Source organism: Anomaloglossus baeobatrachus, chromosome 6 (assembly GCF_048569485.1).
Source record: "Anomaloglossus baeobatrachus isolate aAnoBae1 chromosome 6, aAnoBae1.hap1, whole genome shotgun sequence".
Classification (NCBI taxonomy): Eukaryota; Metazoa; Chordata; class Amphibia; order Anura; family Aromobatidae; genus Anomaloglossus; species Anomaloglossus baeobatrachus.
This window is the reverse complement of record NC_134358.1, coordinates 545,445,434-545,469,419: the sequence shown is the minus strand read 5'-3', so window position 1 is coordinate 545,469,419 and position 23,986 is coordinate 545,445,434. Positions and strand designations below refer to the sequence as shown.

General features: G+C 45.1%; 1 protein-coding gene across 4 annotated transcripts in view; it reads right to left on the bottom strand.

Moving 5' to 3' along the window:
• Positions 1-23,986, bottom strand: part of CDK14 (cyclin dependent kinase 14) — a 629,746-nt gene that overhangs the window by 372,485 nt on the left and 233,275 nt on the right. For 3 of the 4 annotated variants that reach the window (XM_075315629.1, XM_075315632.1, XM_075315631.1), the window contains one exon: positions 6,206-6,451. In XM_075315629.1, the coding sequence (XP_075171744.1) occupies positions 6,206-6,451 (246 nt within the window). The remainder of the gene's footprint in view (positions 1-6,205; positions 6,452-23,986) is intronic. The other variant, XM_075315630.1, reaches the window with a different exon arrangement.

Here is a 23,986-nt window from a genome sequence, read left to right as displayed (position 1 = left end):
CGGACTCATCTCCCATCACCAGCACCGTCTACGGCGGGAATATGGCGCCGCCTAGTGATCAAAGCAGAAGTCGCAGGAGCGGACTCTGGTGGGGACGTGACAAAATGCCTATAATAAAGGCAAGGTAGCAACAATGCTCAGATAAGAGCACTGCATACAGAAATCTTATCAGTCAGTTGGCCTATTCATTGCAGCTGCCATAAAGCATACATTCTGCTGTACTGTCTATACAGGGAGGATCCCTGCACCCAAGGAAGGATGGTTTTTTTAACGCAATAGCTACAATATTTAAAGCACAGAACATAGACATTATTTCTCTTCTACAGTTTTACATCTACTGAATGAAGCCAACATTCCATCCATACATTCCTCTTGATGCTGCTGCATATCCCTTTAAATCTTAAACAAGCAATGAAGGGCCAATTTTAGTGGCTTTTTATTATTATATCTTCTGTGTGCATATAACCAGCAGGACTGCTCTATCGTGCACCATTAAGCATTGTGGAGGCATTGATCTAAGCTCCCAAGAAATACGTGTGCTGCAGATTCCTTCCAGCTTACTGCGTTCTATGGTTCAGAATCAGAAAAATGTGATGTTACATTATATGGAATATTTAGTTTCATAAAGGTCGTTCCAATTCATTATACATCAGATCTTCCCCAAAATATTGTTGTATACATTGATCATTATTTAGACTTCTTTCACATACTGTATATTGTCCATAGAGCAAACAGGGTAGCCTGTAGATTCTATACATATGATGCGGATGTGTTTTTACCATGTTGAGTTGCCATGCTATCAGTACTGTGTGCCTCAGCAGCCAACACCACAGACTAGTGTCTTGTGGCCACCACAACGAAGCTTTTCTTTTTAGGGATAGTCATCACCCCCGAGATCTAGGAGATATCCATCGGTCACTCTCTCACGGGATCACTACCACCATTGAGACTTCGAGAGGATGACTGGTAGAGATCCCCTAAGACTCACCACCATCTCTCAGACGTAGGGAGGGGGGGGGGGGGAGAATCTCCACAGCTCATCCTCTCTAGGGATCACCACCATTTTTGAGACTTGAGGGATCTCTACCAGTCATCCTCTCTAAGACGCACCACCACCTCTGAGATGTAGGAGGATCTGTACCACTCACCCTTACTAGGGATCACCACCACCTTTAAAACCTAGGGGATCTCCATTAAGCAGGGATGACAATCACCATCAAGACCAAAAGTATCTCCAACAATCTCCTTCACTAAAGGGTTACCACCGCCACTACGATTGAAATGTTGTAGATCTCTAACATTTCCCAAAATCGAGGAAATTTCCATCATTCATCATCTTTAGGGGAATTTACAACCACTGATATGGGATATTCATACCTCACCCTCTCTAGTGGTCACCCCCACCATCATGATGTAGGGTATCTCTTGGGTTCACCAACCAAGTGATGTAGAGGATGTCTAGCATTAAGCCTTTCTAGGGGTCACCACCACCAAGACCTAAGAAATCTCCTCCACTTACCCTCTATAGGGGTTATCTCCACAATCAAGCCTACATATTCTCCACCACTCACCCTCTTTTGGGTCGTTGCCACCACTATTACCTAGGAGAGCTACACTACTCAGTACCATAGATACCCAATTAATTTCCAGAACTAACTCTAAGGGTTGCTACGACTAAGACCTAAGGGATCTCCATCATTCACCCTCCCAAGGTGTTACAACCACCACTAGCCTCTAGGGTCCTATTCAAACCACCAATCATCTATTGGCCACCACTAACATCAAGACCTAGGGGATCTCCACCATTCACCCTCTCTAAGAGTCTTGTTGCCTGGTAAGATAGGATGTGGCCACCACCTTGTTATTTTGCCCAGAACCTCCACTAATTTTAAAGGATTATTCCCATCACTGAATGTTATTACTTATCCTATTGGTGTGGCTGGCCCCCCAGAGATCCTTATGGGATTACTTGATAAAGCAGACCATTGTACCAAGTTATCTCTGGCATCCCCATGAACAAGAAAGCAGAAATAGTGTACATGCACAACCACTGCTCAATTCTTCACTTTGGGGATCAATGGGGGTCCCAGCACTTGGACCCCTACTTTCAGTAACCTAATCACCAACCTTGTGAACTTTTAGGGGTACTTTGCTAGCGATGCCGAGCGCGATAGTACCTGCCCCCGTCGCACATGCGATATCTTGTGATTGCTCCCGTAGAGAACATTATCGCTACGGCAGCTTCACACGCACTTACCTGCCCTGCGACGTCACTCTGGCCGGCGGCCCGCCTCCTTCCTAAGGGGGCGGGTCGTGGGCGTCACAGCGACGTCACACGGCAGGCGGCCAATAGAAGCGGAGGGGCAGAGATGAGCGGGACGTAAACATCCCGCCCACCTCCTTCCTTCCGGATAGCCGGTGGAGGCAGGTAAGGAGATGTTCCTCGCTCATGCGGCTTCATACACAGCGATGTGTGCTGACGCAGGAACGAGGAACAACATCGTGTCTCCTATTGGTGCGACATTACATAAAATGTCCGACACTACACAGATCACCGATTTACGACGCTTTTGCGATAGTTTATCGGCGCATCTAGGCTTTACATGTTGCGACATCGTTACTGGCGCTGGATGTGCGTCACTTTAGATCTGACCCCGACGATATCGCAGTAGCAACGTGCAAGTACCCCTAAATGTTAGGAATAATCCTTGAAAAGTGATTTTCCAGGGAATAAATATATTTTTACTCACTTTAGTCAGTGATAGTCTAGGAGGGCATTTCTGAACATTTTCAATGTGTCTAGACCGGATCAGAAAAAGTGACCAGCCATGGAAATTGCGTAAGCATCGGAAGAATGGAAACTGTTAGGGTGGGTAGTACTTCTTTTAATCTTTAAGTAGTTTGAGCTCTTGTTATATTATATTATTATATATATATTTATTTATTATATATATAAAAATTTCACCGCTCGTTACAGCTCTGCATCTCGCGTGCGCTCTGCTTCACTGCAGAGCGCCGCAAGCAGGGAGATGCTGGGCTATGGGGAGCGGTGAAACTCCGCCCACAGCCCAGTCACTCAGGAAGACTGCGGCCCGCCTCTGTTGACTTGACATCACCGGATCTCAGTGGTCACGGAGCTCCGGGGCTCTGTAAAAGCCTCTCTATCAGTTTTACAGAGATGCAGCCACTATTGCAAAGTAGTGAACCACCTCTTTAAAACAACTTTATTCAAATAGGACAACCCCTTTAAGGACATATTATTGTTTTTACATCGAATTAAAAAGAGCCACCATGACCCCAGCATCTTCACCACTATTAGGGCAGAGAGCTTTTCTCACTTGGCACAACTGATAAAAAGTCACCCAAGAGGCCCCATAGGTACCATACTGTATTTCCATTGCACAATTTGATGATGTTAGTCAATGACTGGCATTTCCATTCTCAAAATATATGCTTCTACATTTTGTTTGTATCTTAGGCATGGCCACAGTGTGAACATGCTCCTACACGTTGCATGTGTATCAACATATGCTCCAAATTATTTCTTTGGTTTTCCTGTAGTTTATTTTTGTACTTTGTAGAAACAGCATTGTGCCCCCCACCTTTTTATGAGCTGGTCATTTATTTTATTGCTCCCGATAGGCAGGTGTCTGACCAGTCGGCCCTGATCCTGCTCTGCCCCCATCTACATTGAGGTCGGTTGACACCAGGTGAGGTTTTAATACTAGAGGTTAGGACCATTTTGATTGGGGTACACCTTTTCGCTGTGGGATGGCTTTTATGCTTTTTTCTTTGTATCACTAACAGTGTTTACTAAATATGCCATGTTATTTATACGTACCATTACCCGTTACCTACTTACCATATTTTTCAGATTATAAGACGCACTTTTCCTCCCAAAATTTGGGAGGAAGATGAGGGATGCGTCTTATAATCCGAATGTAGCTTACCCAGAGGTGGAGAATGGGAGCTGTGCGGGCTGTGGGGCCCTGTGTTGGCTGTGGGGGCCCTGTGCCAGTTGTGGGGCGCTGTGCCGGCTCTGGGGCGTTCTGCGGGCTGATGGGCACTGTGCCGGCTGTGGGGGCTGTGCCGGCTGTAAAAGTAGGGCAACGCTGCAGGTGGTGTAGCGGGTGTCCCACATGCTGTGTCGGCGGTGCTTATGTCAAATATTGGTGCCCAGAGTTGGCGCGTGCACATATAGAGCTCTCGGCTAAAGATGTCCTCTGTGCACGTGTACCGTCCCGGGGCTCGGCCGCAGCCGAGCCGCTCGGATCCGGGCTCGTCGGTGGGTAGCTCGAGCGCCTCCGGACCCGGGGGTCACGTCGCTCTGAAGGGAGGCTGGCACTAAGTGAGGGGTTTCGGTGGGGAGGTTCACGGCCGGAGCCGCGGTTTGGGGTTTACGTTCGTGACGCAACCCACGGGTCATGGTGAGTGTGGACACCACCGCTGCCGTTCAGTAGGCTCTCGGGACGGTGTTGCACAGCCAGGTGTTGACCCCCCTCCGTGGGTAGGGGGTTGATGGTCCTGGGGCCCGGTTGTTGGGGTTAGGATGTGGGGGTGCAGGCGTGTTGGCGCGGTGCGGGGCGGTGCGCGGCCCGAGGGCACTGTTGTACTCACTATGACAGTTACACCGGAGTCTCTGGTAAACCAAAAAGATGGTGGTCGGTGCCCGCAGCCGGCTGCGTCTGGTCCCCCACCCGGTTTGGTGTTCCCCGCCTTTCTCCTGCACCTCGTTTGTAGATTTTGACTGCCTGCGCTTCTGTGACGGGAGTCCGATCCCCGGCTTCGTGTGTGTGTCGGGAGAGCCCGTATGCCCACAGACGCTGGCCCGTGGGATCTTTCTGCCTGAGTGGTGGCTTTCTATCCCCCTCGCTATTGTCTTCAGTCGGGACTTGGGTGGGAAAGAACCTAAGGTCCAGACCCCAATCAGTGAATTTGACTCGGACCAGTGGCTTCTGGGCCTCGTACTAGGTCTGAGTACCCCTCCTTGTGCTCCGGTTTCCAGTTGGTTCCCCGGTTCGGTACCGGCGGGCTACTACCCTGTCCCGGTCCCTTACGGTTCCACCAGCCGTCTTCCCGGCTCCTGCAGGCGGCAACCACCGTATGCCTCCTGGCCACAGGGTATCTGGGCTACGACCCATAACCCCGGCAGAGGTTTTCCTCCTACTGACACCTCCTAGACTGCTCTCCTTTCCTCCCTAACTTCATCTGCTTGCTTTTTCCTGCCTCAGGCTATCCAAACTCCTCGGTGGGCGTGGCCAACTGCCTGGCTCCACCCCCGGGTGTGAACGTCAAAGCCTGAGAGGGGTGACTCAGGGTTTTTAGGTTGGCTGCTGTTACCTTTTTAGGGGACTGGTGTTTGTGCAAGGGCCTGTCTGTGACTACCTGGCTAGTCCAGGGCGTCACACACGCGCCGCCTCCGGCCAATTGATCTCCCAGCTGCTAACTTAAGAAAAATGACACCCGGAGGTAGCGCGTGCGAAGATGAGATCTCGGCTTGTCATTGAACTGTAAGCTCAATCTGCTCATGCACCGACTCCAGGCGCTATTCCTTTGAAGTCCACACCGCCAACAGAGCATCTGGGACACCCACCGCACTGCCTGCAGCATCACCCTACTGCACTACTGCCCCTGCCTCCTGTGACTCCGCTCCACCACTGCTGCCAAGCCCCCCCTTCCAGATAAGGCCCGTTTCACACATCCCGCATGTCGCCGGATAAGCTGTCATGTGACCGGAGCTTGCGGCGATGCCATTGTACAGTATTAACACTGAACTGGAGTCTGCCAGATGCGGCAAAATGCCGGATGTGTGAAATGGTCCTTAGACACCACCGTATTATAAGATGGACGCCTATTTTTTACCATTTTTTCCCCTCTAAATTTGGGGTGCATCTTATAAAATGAAGAATACGGTACTGCAGGATAAAGGTTTCATTTCTAACTTAGTTTTTGTGTGTGTTCAATGGCCACAGTGTGAACATGCTCCTACATGTTACATATATACCAATGTATATTTCTTTGGTTTTGATTTATATTTCTACAGTCACATGACCAGAAAGTCGAAAAAGTCACACTAGTTGCTATACAGAAAAGTATTAGTATGTGTTCCCTACAATACCAACCCCCCCCCAGCACAGGAAACTCTTAATCCAAAACTAAATTAGTCTTCGTGATCACACCAGGCTTCAACATAGTGCACTCTTACCGAGCTAGGGCTTGAATGACGTCTGACTTTGGGAGACTCCTTCCCCACGGAGGCACTCTTAAAGTTAATGCATGCATTGTTTTCAGAGTGCACTCTCTTCACCTGGTTTGCAGACTTTTCGAAAGGGTCGAAACTGCTCTGAGTCCTCTGAACCCGGACTTTCTTGTCTTCAGGAATGGTGTCCAGTGGTTTGATCACAGAGTCCATTCCCTGGCAGTTTCGTGTGGACATCTTGGTGACACATATCTACAAGAAGGTGACAAGCAAAAATAGTAAATAAAAGCTTAACGTAGACAACAAAGCACCATAAAGTCAGCAAAAAGCAGACGTACGTCGTATCCTCGAAGTCGAAGAGAAGAATTGCTTTTGTTCGATACTGCGTACATGTTTCTTTTAGGATGATGCATTTGTTTGTGGAGAACACAACAATGACTGAAGTAATCAATCCTTAAGTTACAGAAACACAAGACACTCTATCTGCCCGGTGTAACCCAAACAGAACCATCGACCGTCACCTAATACAAGCTGCATCTGTCTGTTGTGCAGCCCTGAAAGAAAACTTACCAGCTCGCTAAGCCTACGTAATGCCATATAATAAACATCTGATCCTTAAAGAGGACATGTCAGAAGGTCACGTGTTGCCAGCTTTTGTTCCGATTTTATTCCTGCTGTCCCCCTTAATATTCCGGTTTTCGTTTTTTGTAAATCCGTCATACGGTTCTAGAGATATGAACCTGTTTATGTAGTGCTCATATTTATGTTTTTTACTGGATCCTCTGGGGTGGGTCTTTAGATGATTTGCATAATTAGCACCGCCCCCTTGTAAAGACCTTATAGATTAGTACCAAAATAAAAATGGCCATATTGCGGAAACCGTATGGCCAATTTTTAAGAAACAAAAAACGAAATACTCAGGAGAGAAGCAGGAATAAAATAAGAGAAAAAAAACTACATAATTTTGACCTAGTGACGGGTCATCTATAAAATGCCGGTCCACCTAAGGATATAAATTAAAAATCGTAAATATCAAGTGAAGAGGATTGTGACAATATGTAATGTCGCGGACTAGGAGAGCGTCCCATGTGAGCCAAAACACAACAATTGGGGTTACACCATGACAAACAAGGGGTACACCGGGGACACTTTTACAAGAGGGATCCCTAGGACTAGTGAGAAGGAAGATAGACACTTGCTCCACTTACCTGCCGCTGTACCCTGCACTCCTAGCCAGTCCCTATACAGGTTCATAGGAAAATAGAAAAAAATCCTTGCTCACCCGTATACCAAGACCCACCGGGACGCCAGGCCAGGCAGTTAGCTACTGCCAAAATTACGTAGAAAGGAAAAAAATTTGGTCCGTAGTCCCAACTGTGCTGCAAATTTCTTCTTGCTTTATTTCACATACATAAACATGGACAGAATAAAAGCAAGCTGTTGGACCACACTGGGTCCCGCTGGGACCCTGTATGGTCTGACAGCTTGCTTTTAATCTGTCCATGTTTATGTATGTGAAATAAAGCAAGAAGAAATTTGCAGCACAGTTGGGACTACGGACCAATTTTTTTTCCTTCCTATACAGGTTCCTCACCTGTCGCCGAGCAGGAACCTGAAACCCTAAAAAGACCCTACAATAGTCCCTGGCTAGGGAGTAGGCAGGTGAGGGACGTTAGCCCCACCGCTGAACTGAAACAACACACCAGGTGAAGGAAAACAGACAGGGGGGAACACAACAACGGACTGCTGCAGTCAGCACCAAGACTGTAGCTACCACAGCAACTTCAATAAGGGTATGTGCACACGTTGCTTTTTTTTCAGCGCGGAAAAAAACGCACCCTCTGGCAGAGGGGAGAATTGTAAACAATGCTTTTTTGAGAAAAAGGCATCGAAAACGCATGCGTTTTTCATGCGTTTTTTTAGGTGCGTTTTTTTAAGACTTGTCAGTGTTAATAAAGTTGGTTGAACACAGACCTTTGGAAAAAAAAACCTGTGATGTCATTTCCTTCTCCACATTCTGTTTGGATAAATGGGAGGGCTTGGAATGGAAGGAGCACCATTTGAATTTTGGAAAAGTTGAAATAAACTTAGTGCACCATGTCACATTAGCAGAGCCCCTTGGGTACCTATACGTCAGAAAACCCCCACAAGTGACCCCATTTTGGAATCTGCACCCCTCAAGGATTTTATTCAGGAGTATATTAAGCATTTTGAATCTACAGCTACTTCACCCAAAATGTTGCTGTAGCAACAATATTCTCACTTTTAGGCCCGTTTCACACGTCAGTGAAAAACAGTGACGTTTTTCACTGGCGTGTAAAACATGCACATGTCCCTCCGTATGCCGTGAATCACGGCACACGTGGGTTGTCTAAGTGCAATCCGGGCTCCGTTCTCCGTGGCCCGTGATTGCACTTAGAGATTAACTCACCTGTGCCCGCTCCCGCTCTCCATGGTGCTGATCGCTCACGCGGTGCAGCATCCGGCTGGCGCTGACCCCCGCAGCAGCTGCTTCCGGGTCGGCTGTGTCGCACATCATGAATATGCGCGACAATAATGAGCCGGCTCAGAAGCAGCCGGCAGAACGGGCTGCAGAGGACATCGCTGGACGCCGGGAGAGTAAAAATGATTTTTATTTTAAAAGCACTTTTTTTCTGGCACGTGTTTCACGGACCACACCACTGCGTGGTCCGTGGAACATCAGTGATGCCAGAAAAAAATGGACATGTCTCCGTGCGGCAATCACGCACACGCGGGTACGCTGCACGGAGACACGTGTAGTGAAAAATCACTGATGTGTGAGCAGACCCATTCATTATAATGTGTCTGCGTATGTCAGTGATTCTGGTACGTTTAAAAAAAGCACAAACGTACCAGAATCACTGACGTGTGAAAGGGGCCTAAGGCTATGTGGCCATGATCCAGCGACATGGCGTCTAGTACACAGTGTCAGCCTCCTGCAGAGATGTGAGTGTTGTCCACGGGAGAACGCAGCTGGCCATGCCCACGATTTGGGTTCAGGCTGCTGTGGAGCTCTATTCTACCTGCAGAGAACACTCATCTACGCAGCATAAATTGACATGCTGAGGCTCGGGAAGCTGCGCCACCGGTCGGTTTATGCTGCGGAGAAAAGAAGCACAGTGGGCATGAGATTTCTAAAAATCCTTCCACTGTGCTTCTACTGCACAACGCAGCGTCATGGACGCAGGGAAAACAATCTGCGCCCAAAACGCTGCAAACCCAGATTGTGGGCATCCAGCCTAAAAAGCGTCAATGGAGGTCAAATATATATACAACGTCCCACCCCCCCCTGCATATTCTAAGCTGGCACCTTTAGTACCTTTCATGTGGCACTAAAGGGTGCCTAGCCTAGTTTTTATCACAAAAACAAAAAAAAAAAAATGGCGTGGGGTCCCCCCTATTTTTGATAGCCAGTCAGGGTAAAGCAGACAGCTGTAGCCTGCAAACCACAGCTGGCAGCTTCATCTTGTCTGGTGATCAATTTGGAGGGCTCCCCAGGTTTTTTTTTTTATTTATAAATAAAAATAATTAAAAAAAAATAACATGGGGTCCCCCCAAATTAGATCACCAGCCAAGGTGAAGCTGACATCTGAGGTCTGGTATTCTCAGGGTGGGAAGAGCCATGGTTATTGGACTATTCCCAGCCTAAAAATAGCAGGCCACAGCCGCCCCAGAAGTGGCGCATCCATTAGATGCGCCAATCCTGGCGCTTCGCCCCAACTCATCCCGCGCCCTGGTGCGTTGGCTAACGGGGTAATAAATGGGGTTGATACCAGATGTGTAATGTCACCTGGCATCAAGCCCAGCAATTAGTGATGTCACGGCGTCTATCAGACACCCGACATAACTAATTGACAGTAAACAAAAGCAAAAAAAGACAACAAAAAATTTTTTATTAGAAAAAACACTCCCCAAATCATTCCCTTGTTCTCCAATTTAATAAAAATAATGGGTCCGCAGAAATCCATTTGGATGTCCCACGTCGGCTCTGGACCTTCTAGAATATGGGGGCACGTTCAGGGAACGTATCCCCCATTTTCTAGGAGGGCAGACCCTCCATTTGAGGAGAGTGGGTGCCAAAAATCTGCACCCACTCTCCCCGGGTCACAGCTGCAGAGTGCCGAGCAGCCAGCACAGCTCACACTGAACACAGTGCTGGCTGTCAGCTGCTCGGCACATGTGACCGGCCGGCGTCTGCTGTGAAGGAGGAGGGAGCCGCGGGGGATCAGCGCTGCGACCGGACAGGTATGTATGACACCGGGGGGAATTGGGGTGAACGGGCAGGGCCTGGGGGGCATTTTTCTGTCGCATGTCTCAAGGCACATGCGACAGATAACATAGGAGCAGGGCGGCCGGTGCGCTACTGTGCGCGCGGCCATGTTGGATATTCGGGAGGGGGGGTCGGGGGTCGGGGCGGGCACTTTGGCGACACCGGGGGCTTTGCCAGGAAGTGAGGTCAACAGGAAACCTCTTGACCTCACTTCCAGGTAAATGCCTGCGTTCTGGCGTGCTGACAAAGCCCGCGGACCGCAACAAAAAAGCAGGTCCATGCGGTGTAGCTGCGTTCTGACCCCACATCATTGATTTCAATGGGGGAGAGAACGCAGCCACAACGCACAAAAGAAGTGACATGCTGCTTTTCTTTCCGCACCGATTTTTGACATCCAAAACGCTGCGGAAAGAAACGCAGCGTGTGCACTGATTTTTCAGCTTTCCCATACACTTTGCTGGGAAAGCTGAACGCATGCAATTTGCCACTGAAACGCTGCGGTTCAAAACGCAACGTGTGCACACAGCCTTAAGGGTTTCAGTAGCTCCTTCCACCTCCTGGCTCAGCATCCAAATTGCAAAGGGAATATCTGGCACCCTCTGCTGGTAGCAGAGGGTATATAAAGGGACTGGGGGTGGTCCCAAACCGGAAACACCTGAGCTGGTAATTACCCTGCTTGCTGGTAAGGAATACTGATATTAACCCTACAATTGCCAAAAGAAAGTAAAATAAGTTTAATATTAAGAGTCAAGCATGGAATTGACTCAAGTCCAGGATCTGTCACAAGTCTCATAATGCAGAGGGACGACCGTGACAATAAATTACCCTCATACGACACATTGCACATGCAGAAGCCATCTCTCGGTATACCTACATCTATACCACTTTTACGTTTTTACATAATTGCAGGTTATGGTTTCCAGTTACAAATTCTCCATGTTCCCAACCAAGCAGCTACACTAGGAGGTACGCCATAATAACTAACACCGATCACCGAAATAAGCGATTTATACGACCCGCCCGCGGACGCTGTGTCCTGTATGTGAGAACCGCTCATTGGAAAAGATTGAGCTGACTCAATAAATAGCACCGCCAACATTGTGCTTTGTTTGCAGTTTACCTGAAGGTTGGAGTGCTTGAGTCTATCATGTCCAGCCAAAGTCATGTCCGCGGCAAAGACTGATGATTGCACAGAGGCCATTACTACAATCATCAGCGCTCCATCCAGTGACCAACGAAAAAAAAACAAAACTTAAGGATATTTATAACTAAAAAATGACCTTGTCTAGATCAGGTTATGTAAAATGTAATTTTTTTTTACTTTTACATATCATTAGCAATGTTAAATAAAAAAAAATACAAAACCAAAAAAAAAAAAAAAAACACCAACAAAAAAAACCCGGATCTTACAATTCTCACGCTGACCACTAGGACTAATGCTTATATTTTTAAGCAGCCACTTGGACATAATCATCAATAAATTGGCTCTGACTCAACTTGTATATAAGTATTTTCTAGGCATGACTGGTCTGGGAAAAGGTCATTGTGCAGGGAGAGGGAGGAGGTGAGCCGCAACATCTATTGTGAATGAAGGATCCTGTGTTAAGTAATGTATATATAGAGGTGATGTCAGTCATTGTACAAGAGGAGGAAGTGAGCTGTGACCTAAACCTATTGTGAATGGTGGATTCTGTGTTATCTACTGTATATAGAGGTGTTATTAGTCATTGTACAGGAAGAGGGGGTGAGCTGTGACATCTATTGTACATAGTGGGTGCTGTGTTATCTACTGTATATAGAGGTGTTATCAGTAATTGTACTGAGGAGGCGAGCTGTGAAATCACCTATTGTGAATGGTGGATCCAGTATTATCTATTGTATATAGAGGTGATGTCAATTATTGTACAGGAGGAGGAGGTAAGCTGTGACATCACCTATTGTGAGTGGTGGATCCTGTGTTATCTACTGTATATAGAAGTGTTATCAGTCATTGTCCAGGAGGAGGAGGAGGTAAGCTGTGACATCACCTATTGTGAATGGTGGATCCTGTGTTATCTACTGTATATAGAGGTGTTACCAGTCATTCTAACCCCATCCATGACGTTACTTGGACTGCTGAAGAATATTCCATACAGAATAGAAAAAATGAGATCAGCGGTCAGTGTGAAAACTGCAAGACCTTTTCTGATTACACATTCCCTATATATATATATATATATATATATATATATATATATATATATATATATATATATATATATATATATTTTTTTTTTTATTTATACATTTATACTCGGAGCCCTGACATACAAAGGTTAGTGCTCAATGGTAGGAAATCTATCCGGTGATATGTAGAGAGTTAACCGCGGCGCTATAATTGTATGTATAATTTATTAATCCATAACAGGATAAGTGCAAAATATATCAGAATCCTCTGACGTTTCTCTCCTGACTCCGGGTTTGGATTTCTGGCAATGTTTTTTCTTTCCATTCAGAATCCTCATGTGAACAAGGTCCGAAATGACAAACGTTATTTTGAGAATTCTGGTAAAAAAAAATAATGTTATGGATTAATAAATTCTAAATGCAATCATAGTGCAGGGGCAAAAACCTAAATTCCCTTTAGGGGAACGGACCCAAAATATCCAAATATCCCTGTGTGATAAAGACCCGACCAGGTCTGTAACATCGGAAGCCTGAAGGTGTAGATTCACAAACCACACAGCCAACTGAGCTACAGTAACAGTAAGTGGAGATAATGAACGGCGGAGGTGGAGAATATCACAATTAATCCATTTAGTCGTCTTCGGAGCAGACATTTCTGAAACAGATGGCCGCCGCATTAGTAAATGTATTTAGCTGCAAGAAAACATTTGATCAAAATTAGAATATGGTAATAAAGCCACGTACACAGGATAAAATATCGTGATTATATCTGACAGCATATAAAAAAAAAAAAAGCATCGAGGTATTAACCTATGATTTGTCAACAAGCGAAGGCGACCAGTGCCGCTCCACCTGCTGCTGCTGCCCCTTGTGCCGCTCCACCTGCTGCCGCTGCCCCTTGTTCCGCTCCTCCCATTGCTCCTGATGCCACTGCCCCTTGTGCCGCTTCTCCCAATGCTCCTGATGCCACTGCCCCTTGTGCCGCTCCTCCCATTGCTCCTGATGCCACTGCCCCATGTGCCGCTCCTCCCATTGCTCCTGGTCCCACTGACCCTTGTGCCACTTCTCCCATTGCTCCTGATGCCACTGCCCCTTGTGTCTCTCCTCCCATTGCTCCTGATGCCACCTCCCCTTGTGCCACTTCTCCCATTGCTCCTGATGCCCCTGCCCCTTGTGCCACTTCTCCCATTGCTCCTGATGCCACTGCCCCTTGTGCCGCTACTCCCATTGCTCCTGATGCCACTGCCCCTTGTTCCACTCCTCTCATTGCTCCTGAGGTCACTGCCCCTTGTGCCGCTCCTCCCATTGCTCCTGATGTCACTGCCCCTTGTGCCGCTCCTCCCATTGCTCCTGATGCTACTGCCCCTTGTGCCGCTCTCCTCCCATTGCTCCTGATGTCACTGCCCCTTGTGCCGCTCCTCCCATTGCTCCTGATGCCACTGCCCCTTGTGCCACTTCTCCCATTGCTCCTGATGCCACTGCCCCTTGTGCCACTTCTCCCATTGCTCCTGATGCCACTGCCCCTTGCGCCGCTCCTCCCATAGCTCCTGATGCCACTGCCCCTTGTGCCGCTCCTCCCAATGCTCCTGATGCCACTGCCCCTTGTGCCACTTCTCCCATTGCTCCTGATGCCACTGCCCCTTGTGCCACTTCTCCCATTGCTCCTGATGCCACTGCCCCTTGTGCCGCTCCTCCCATAGCTCCTGATGCCACTGCCCCTTGTGCCACTCCTCCCATAGCTCCTGATGCCGCTCCTCCCGATACAGTTGCCCCTGATGCTGCTCCTCCCACTGCTGCTCCTGACGATGTCTGCCCCTTATGCCGCTCCTCCCGTCGCCGTTGTCCCCAATACCGCTCCTCCCAATTCTGCTTCTCCCGCTGCCGCTCACCCTGATGCCATTCCTCCTGCTACGGCACAAAGACCCTCACCAACTGCAGCAAACACCTAAAGTACTCTGCGTTTTGCTATTGTAGTGTGACGTAACATTACTCTACTGCTTCTACTGATCTTCAGTTATATGATGTGATCACAAGTTTTTTTTTTCCCCCAAGGTCTTTGGTGCAGAATCTGTGGAAAAATCCATATTAAAAAAAAAAAAAAATTCTGCTAAAAAAGTGTAACATCAATACTTTGGCTTTTTTTCCAATTTGTAAAATCATAGTAAGGCTATGTTCACATGTAGTAGATTTGCTCCTTTTTTTCCCCATACTTTTCTCTTGCAGATTTTAAATCAATACTGCGAGGAAAAAAACACATCCCAGCGAAGTCCACGAGAATCCTGACTTGCTGTGCACATGGGGCACCCCTGTGGTCATTGGAGCCACAGTGGCGTTGTTCTCCTCACCAGGGGGGCAATGCTATGCCTGGAAGCAGCGGGGAAAATTTCCATGTCCGGTACAAACACACACAACACTTCCTAACTCAGACCAGAAGGGGGAGCTCAAGTCCTGGTTGGGACGCGCTTCCCTTTGCTTTCTGGGCTGGGGAGGGCTTAAACAGGGAAACAGGAAGAGAGACCTGACAACACCAGAGGCGAGGAAAGAGAACGTTCGCTGTAAGAGAGCTGAGTGCAAGCTTTTCAGGACCGAGAGCAAGAATCAGGACACCGGGGTCCTCAATTGTCGGGTCCTCAAGGCCCAGCAGTAAAACCCGGACAGCAGGAGATTCCACATCTCTTGGCTCCCCAGAGACTCCCTAGGTGAACTAGCACCATAGAGTCCAGGGCCGCAGAAATACAAGCGGGCCCTGCCACCGGCTCGTGCTGCCCACCACAAGGGGCAAGGCAAATTGCATCTAAGAAGAGGGACGCTGTGCGGCTTCAGGCCACAGCGACTTATACACAGAGCACACTAAGGAAGGCCCACAACCCACCTGGCAAGGAGAGATCCCCACTGCTACCAAGCTGACCGGACCACTGTAACTCGGGACCGTACAACTGACCAGTAATAGGTAAAAAAACTACCGGTCTGTGTTATCCAGTTACTGTCGGTGTCCTCAGTCCTGCACCCCAGCACATACCACCATAGACTACCACCCCCATCATCTTCCCTGGGGCCTAGCTCTACCTGTGGGCAGATGAACCCTCCCGACTGCAACACCATCCACCCCAGAGGACAGCACCCGCAGCGACGGCTAACCCCTGGCCGCACACCACAGGGGGTGTTACTAGACAACTACCCCCAACATCCTTCATCCCCATCATCCCATCCATCCATCCCTTTCTGTGGACACCTCGGGGGTCACGAAACCGGGCGGGGCCATCCGTAACATCTCCTGACCCTCACCGACCCGGTGACGAGTAGTCCCCAGACTCCATGGGGTGCTCCACACATGCTGCTTTTTTTTCCCCCTTACAGATTTTGTTGCAGAAAAAAGAAGCAGCATGTCAATTGTTTCTGCTTTTTTTCCTGTGTTTTCCCTCTCAATAGATTTAAAAAAAAAAAAAAACGCATGAAAAAAAAACCCCGCAGCACAAAAAAAAAAAAAAAAAACCAAAAACCCACACTTTTCCAGCAACTTTTTTCCTACCAAGAGATGCAGTTTTATCTGCAGAAAAAAAAATCTGCTATGTGCGCACATAGCCATATATATATATATATATATATATATATATATATATATATATATATACACATATGTATATTATATATATATATATATATATATATATATATATATATATATATATATATATATATATATATATATATATATATATATATATATACATACATACATATGTATATATACATATGTATATATACATATGTATATATACATATGTATATATACATATGTATATATACATATGTATATATACATATATATATATATATATATATATATATATATATATATATATATATATATATATATATATATATTTATTTGTACGTTTTTGCTGCAGAAACGTGCAAAACACATGTGTGTGCACTTTGCAGAAATTTTCTGAACCAAAAAACGCACTAAAAACATGCGGTTTTGGTGAGTTTATTGGGGACTTTTATTTTGTGAGTTCAATGCCTGGAAGGGCAAAAAAAAAAAAAAAGACAGGAAAAAAAAACCCACACCAACAATTGACATACTGCTTGTTTTTTTTGCACTAAAAACTGCAAGGAAAAAAGCAATGTGTGCACAGCAGCTCTGATTTCTCATACACTTTGCTAGGATAAGGATAGACATGCAGCTTTGGGCAATAACCTGCACAATAAACTGAACCAACAACCCATGAAAAACTGCACCGTACGCACGGGTCCTTATGCTGCACCCAATATTATAATTGAAAGTCCACCAAAAACCTTGCAGAAAAAAAACCTGTCTATAATTGCTCCAAAAAAGCATCAAAAACTGAGTGTCTTTACAAGCATTTTTAAGTGTGGATTTTTCAGGTAGAAAAAAACAAAAAAAAATCTTGGTATGAACATACCCCATTAAAACCCTGATCCATCAAGATATGTGACAGTCAAAATGGCAAATGTAACTCAAAATGATAATAAAAACACAAAAAACTGACAAATAAAGAGAAGTCCTAACACTTGACAGAATGAGTCACCAAATGACCAATTGTTTAAATAAAAGTTTAAAAAGTTTTTTCAGTTTATATTTCACTAAATTTATATTTTCACTAAATATGTAAAAACCGGTATGAAATCTTGTAGTTTTAACATAATAGATTGATACTTTCTGTTCTGTAGAAATCTTTCAGCAGGAATCGCATGATCATTACTTGCAGGATTACAATGACAGATAACACAGGGTCCACCATTCACAATATGTGATGTCACAGATCACCTCCTTCTCCTGTACAATGCCTGATAATACTTCTATATACAGTCGATAACACAAGATCTATCATTCACAATAGGTGATGTCACAGCTCACCTCTTCATCCTCCTGTGCAATGACTGATATCACCTCTATATACAGTCGATAACACAAGATCTATCATTCACAATATGTGATATATCACAGCTCACCTCCTTCTCCTGTACAATGCATGATAATACTTCTATATACAGTAGATATCACCTATTGTGAATGGTGGATACTGTGTAGTCACAGCTCACCTATTCCCCTCCTGTGCAATGACTAATAACACCTCTATATACAATAGATAACGCAGGATCCATCATTTACAATAGGTCATGTTAAAGCTCACCTTCTCCTCCTGTACTGGCTGATAACCTACTGTGGGAGGTGGTTCTTGTGTTATGTGAAAGCTCACCTTCTCCCCTCCTGTACAATGACTGATAATACTTCTATATACAGTAGATAAAACAGGATACATCATTTACAATAGGTCATGTCACAGCTCACCTACTCCTGTACAATTACTGATAACACCTCTATATACAGTAGATTACACAAGATCCACAATAGGTGATGTCACAGCTCACCTCCTCTTGTACAATGACTGATAACACCTCCATATACAATAGATAACACAAGATCTATCATTCACAATAGATGATATCACAGCTCAACTTCTCCTCCTGTACTGATAACACCTCTATATACAGTAGATAACCTATTGTGGAAGGTGGATCCTGTGTTATGTCAAAGCTCACCTTCTCCCCACCTGTACAATGACTTATAACTCTATATACAATAATTAACACACAGGATCCACCATTCACAATAGGAGTTGTCACAGCTCACCGCCTCCTGCTTTCTGCACAATCTCCACTGTTCAGGTCACAGAATATGCCCACATTATGCTGTGTAGAAGTGAATGAGCAGTATTTCGTGTTTCACAGCTTCTAGCTTCCCAGTTGCAGAACAAAGTTCACAGAGCAGATTACATGGGATAACAAGCTCTTTACTTCTCAGAACAAGAGGTAAAAATATGCACAGTCATACAACACTGCATTAGGAAGAGAAAGCAAAAACAGAACAAAAGATTTTTAGAATACAGCGAGTAAAAAAACTTTACACAACATCACCATCTACTGTTAGATCAGCATAAAGTCCTCCTTCACACAAAGAAGTCCTCATCTGTTGCATATACCAACACCCTTTCTCAACAATAAGGACTCATTCAGTTAAGCTTAATTTCTTCATTAGTCTTTCAGCATTCCATTCCTTTGTGAAAATATCTGCTGTCATATCTTCAGTTGGACAATATTTTAATTTCAGGATTCCTACTGCTGCTGCGATGTCTGGCCTTGTAACAGTTGCTAGATACATTAAATTTTCCCATTGCCGATCTGTACTCTTCATTATTGGGAACACATTTTGCTCGCTATTCATCTCTTTAAGATAATTGGTTTCCATTGGAGACTTTAATGTTTTTTTTCATCCTTCAGTCCAATGTTTCGATTATGTCTTGAATCATGTGATTTTGAATAAGTAGGAAACTTCCATCTTCTTCTCTTTCGATCTGTATGTATTCCAAGGTACTGTTTCACATTTCCCAAGTCTTTGATCTCGGAATGTTGATTTAGAATTTTTAGTATGTCCTCTTTATCCCTTTCTTTTTCAAAACAAACTAAAATATCATCAACATATATGACTACATAGATCAATCTGTCCATCAGTTGTTTTTTTGTGTATAGGCAAGGATTAGCTTTGCTTCTTTTAAATTTTTTATTTCTGAACACTTCTGTGATTTTATCATTCCACGCTTTAGCAGCTTGTCAATGTCTTTGAGTCATGCATGGATTTTATTTCTGTTTCTGTTGCCTTTATCCATTTATTAGCTTCTTCTTCAGGAAGTCGAGATATGTCTTCCCAAGAGGTAGGCTCATAAATTTTGCTTGTACTTACCTTGTATGTAAGACATATTGGTGGTTTGCCTTTGTTTTCTCTTATCAACACCCAAGATCCAAGGCATTCAAGTTCCCAGGCACCCAGGACACCAGAAAGCTCAGCATGACCCTGGTGAATGCATTAGAATTCTTCATAACAATTCTCTCCAAACAAGTAAGACAAGCTAAAGATGATGAATAGCACAGAGCCAAAACTCACAGTTACTAAGCTGAATAATGAGAACTATCAGTTATGGAAGTTCAAAGTGGAGATATTATGATTTATGGGAAGTAATCACTACAGATATCCCATGTCTGATTATTATCATTGGGTCTAAGAAAAATAAACAAGCAAGAGCTACTATCAGCCTATTAGTGGAAGATTCTCAATCCAACATAAGGAACCATTTTGTTCCTATGGTCCTTGGGGTTGCTGTAAGGCAAATCGCTGAAGTTTGTTAACAGCAGCCTAGGGCTCCACTGTAATAATACACAGAAAATAGAAAAATAAAAAAACCTGTTTATAAAATACAAAAAAATTTGTAAAAATAATATGTATCATTATCTAGGTATAATTAAACAAGAAAACATTTCTGTATACCATAGAGGTCATTCCCTTTAAGGAAGGCAGGTAGAGACCGGTGGCCGTATATTGTCTATGCAGGCAGCAAAATATATTCCAACATTAATAAGAGCAGCGAGAAGAATACATACAATACATTGTGAAATCTCCCCCATTATATAACTACAAAGAGAACATTTACGGGTTTTCTATCAGACTTGCTATCAGTCCTGTTACCAGTGCGGACGCCGCCTTCCTGAACCATTATAATTACTGTAATCATCACTATAATTAATTGTATAATAGTAATGCAACAAAAATAGAAAGATATGGACAAGTAGTAACAACGACACTAAGATTACGTAAAAAGGTTCCACGCCAAACCTGACCTCACTGCTCCCTATGGATTGTTGTAAACAGCCAAATCAATACGAATTATCCTCAACCTACCAAACCGGAACCTGACTTGTGCCACGAACCGGTAGATAAAGATACGATTTATCCTTTGAATAGGGGAGAGTTGTAGTAGACCAAAACAACCCCCCCCCCCTTCACTATGGGTGTGTGACCACAGGGGTATCTAGGCTTTTTGGCACATGGGGAAAAAAATTCAGTTTGGCGCCCCACGAGCGGTTTCAGTAGTCATCATGTGACCAATCATTCATACTATGTCAGCACTAGAGTTGAGCGAGTACCTATGTGTTCTCGCTATACTCATAACGAGTCCTGTCTAATACTCACGTATTCATTCTGAATAGCGTGTGCAATGCAAGTCAATGGGAAAAAACTGGCAAAGTAACGAGTCACCTGAATGCTGCACTATCTGCTACTCACACGAATAGTACAGCATACCGGTTACTCACTACTTTGCCAGTTTTCCCCATTGACTGGCATTGCACACGCTATTCAAAATGAATACGCAAGTAGTAGACAGTACACGTTATGAGTATAGCGAGTACAAATAGTTAAGTACATGCTCAACGCTAGTCAGCACTCATCCACCCTCATTCACCATACTGTGTCCTCAAATTTAACCCCCTGGTTCACATACAGTTCTCTCCATACTCTTTCCCCCATTTGCTCCCCATACAGTGTCCTCATTTACCCATCTAGCTCCCCATGATGTCCTCTCCATACTCTCCCCCGTTGCTCCCCATACTGTGTCCTCACATTTATCCCCCTGGCTCCCCCCCACACACTGTCCTCTCTATACTCTCTCCCCTTGCTCCTCATACTGTGTCCTCACATTCTCTCCCCCCTCACACCCCATACTGTGTCCTCACATTTACCCCTTTGCTCCCCATACTGTCCTCTCTATGCTCTCTCCCCCTCGCTCCCCATACTGTGTCCTCACATTTACCCCTTTGCATACTATGCCCTCACATTTACCCCATGGCACCCCATACTTTCCTGGCCATACTCTCTCCGTGCCTTCATTCCCATTCCCATTCCCATCACCCCTTGCTCCCCATTCTGTGTCCTCAAATTTCTCCCCCGTTTGCTCCACATACACTACCCCACCCTCTTCTCCCTTCCCCTAATTACAATATTTTTTTGTGTCTTCAGCTCTTAGCACACCAATCTTTTGCTGCCTCTGCAGCACCGAGGAGTGATATCAGCAGTGTGATCAGGTGAACTGATCACAAGTGCAGGCGATCACTAGTGCCAGCAGTCAGGACTTCAAGAGTCCTCATGTCTGAAAGACACGAGTACAATTGATCACTGGGAGCTGGCGTGTTGCACCTTTTCAGAGCCGGCTGTCAGCTCAACAGCCGGCTAAGAGAAAGGCCAACTCCCAACTACGGCAAGATGTAGGGGACATCTTGGACTGCTGCATCAGGTGCCCTGATGGTGCGTCCGGGGCAGATGCCCTACTGCTGCTTGCTAGATACACCTCTGATATGACCAAGACAGCAACCCAAAAGGTATGGTCACCTAACGGCCTTGTTTGCCCTCATTGTTGAAACTAATGTGACTAATAGCATAAGCAATGAAAAAAAGAAATAATAAAACCCACATTAGTATTATGACTCAGGGAAAGACACAGACAGCAGACACTCAACAGGTGTTTTCTTCCAAGGAAAATCCTAAATATAAGGAGCTGGAGATGACAGGAACAAGTTCACATGGAAATATTGCCAGCAAGGAAAGACAATGAAGGGAAAACATATATAGCCCCAACCCAGATTGTGAGAGGACAAACCAAAACAGGACAATGAAGAACACCTGAAGAGGATAAAGCCCAGAAACAAAAACAAAGGTAATAGTAACCATCAGCAGCATGACTGAGAGGAAAAGGACCATAGCTCAGCAGACAGAGGAACCGACCATGGAGCCAGAGGTTGCTGGATCAAATTCTCGAATTGAGCCATTACATCGACGCAAAAACAGTTTCCAGTCATAGAACCTGGGAGCCAAAAGGAAAGCAGCATCATTTTAAATGGATCTCTGGATCATTATGGTGTGTACAAAATGGGCATTAGATAAGCAAAGTTTAAGGTCCATTTAATGACACATTACTGTCCTTTATTGTATAAGGAGACCAAGTTTCCACATTAGAGCTATAAAAAAAATTAAAAAAAAAAAAAAAAAAAGAACGAGGCTGGTTTTAAGGATTATAGTGATCGGTGAACTATGGATGCGGCCCGGCTCATGTCGTAATAAAGGAGAAATCAATAGCAAATGTGCAGCTGCCGAGAACATTCACAGAAATGTCTTCTGGTATCCAGACTTGACTTTGCTCTTCCTTTATTTTTATAATTTTCCAGATTTATTCAACACACTGGAAAGGAATGAAAAATTAAACAAATTGTTTCCGATGACCCAGATTTGGCTTAACGTGCTCATGTTTGCACAGAACGGTGTTTGTTAAAGTAAAATTCTACCTCGAAATAAGGAAAAACGCTCAAAAGACCATCTGGGGTCTTTTTAGAGGACGGTCGTTGAGCATCTATTTATCTACTTGTGCAGTCAAGGAAAAGAGCTAAAAATGAAGATCCAACTAAGCGAATATTTAATAGGGGAAGACTATGCGGTTATATGGGGGCTATACCCTAGATGTGCTCATCTATTTGGAAATGGGTTGAAGGGACCAACCGATTGGGAGACTAGTCCTCAAGGAGCTGGGAAAACTGGTCTAAAACCGGCCAAGCACATTAGAGATTTGTCAATTGAATCATTATTTGGACTACAGCAATCTCCGCCGACCCACCACCGAACGTTCCTGTGATACATATGAGAAAGCCGCTGCCATACTCCTCACAAATTGACTTATTGCTGCACCAAACAAACGCTGGCCACTGAAAATCAACAGGTCGAAGCCTTCTCTCATCCAACATCTTCTGTTGGGAGAGAGTTTGAAGGCCCCATAGATGGTCAACTGTCTCCCAATGAAATCGATGAGCTTTGACGACTTAACTAAAAAGTGTAAAGGGCACTTATGAGGTGTATTATCATGTTTGGGAGTTCTCCCCTATCTATTGGATTGGTGACAACTTCCCAATCGCTGGAAGTCCAACTGCTAAAACCCCACCGGTCCTGAGAACCAGGGCTCTAGAGCACTCCATGTTAATGGAGCAGTGTGATCACGTGCACTGCAGCTCCACTCATTCTTATGGGAGTGCTGAAGGTCACAAGAGCGCAGTGCTCGGCTACAGCCAGTGATCCCATTGACAATGAATGGGGGACAGGGTGGATGATCAACCACGACTATTAAGATGGCGCTCTTCAGAGGTCTGATTCTCAGGAGTGGTGAGGATCTCCGCGGTCGTGCCTCCAGCGATCGAGAGGTTATCTCCTATTCCATGGATTTGGTGCCACCTACAATACTGGCTAGAAAACGTAACCAAACCTTGCTCCCAAATCACCTATAAGAGGATTTTTTAAATTTCTGTTTGGCCTTTTATGAAAATACAAAACCTTTCAGCCACGTTTGAACCATTATCTAGGACCTTCAAGTTTGCACCTCTGCATGTATAGAAGTATGTTCTTGAAGTTTTTGGAATGTACTCATACCTTCATT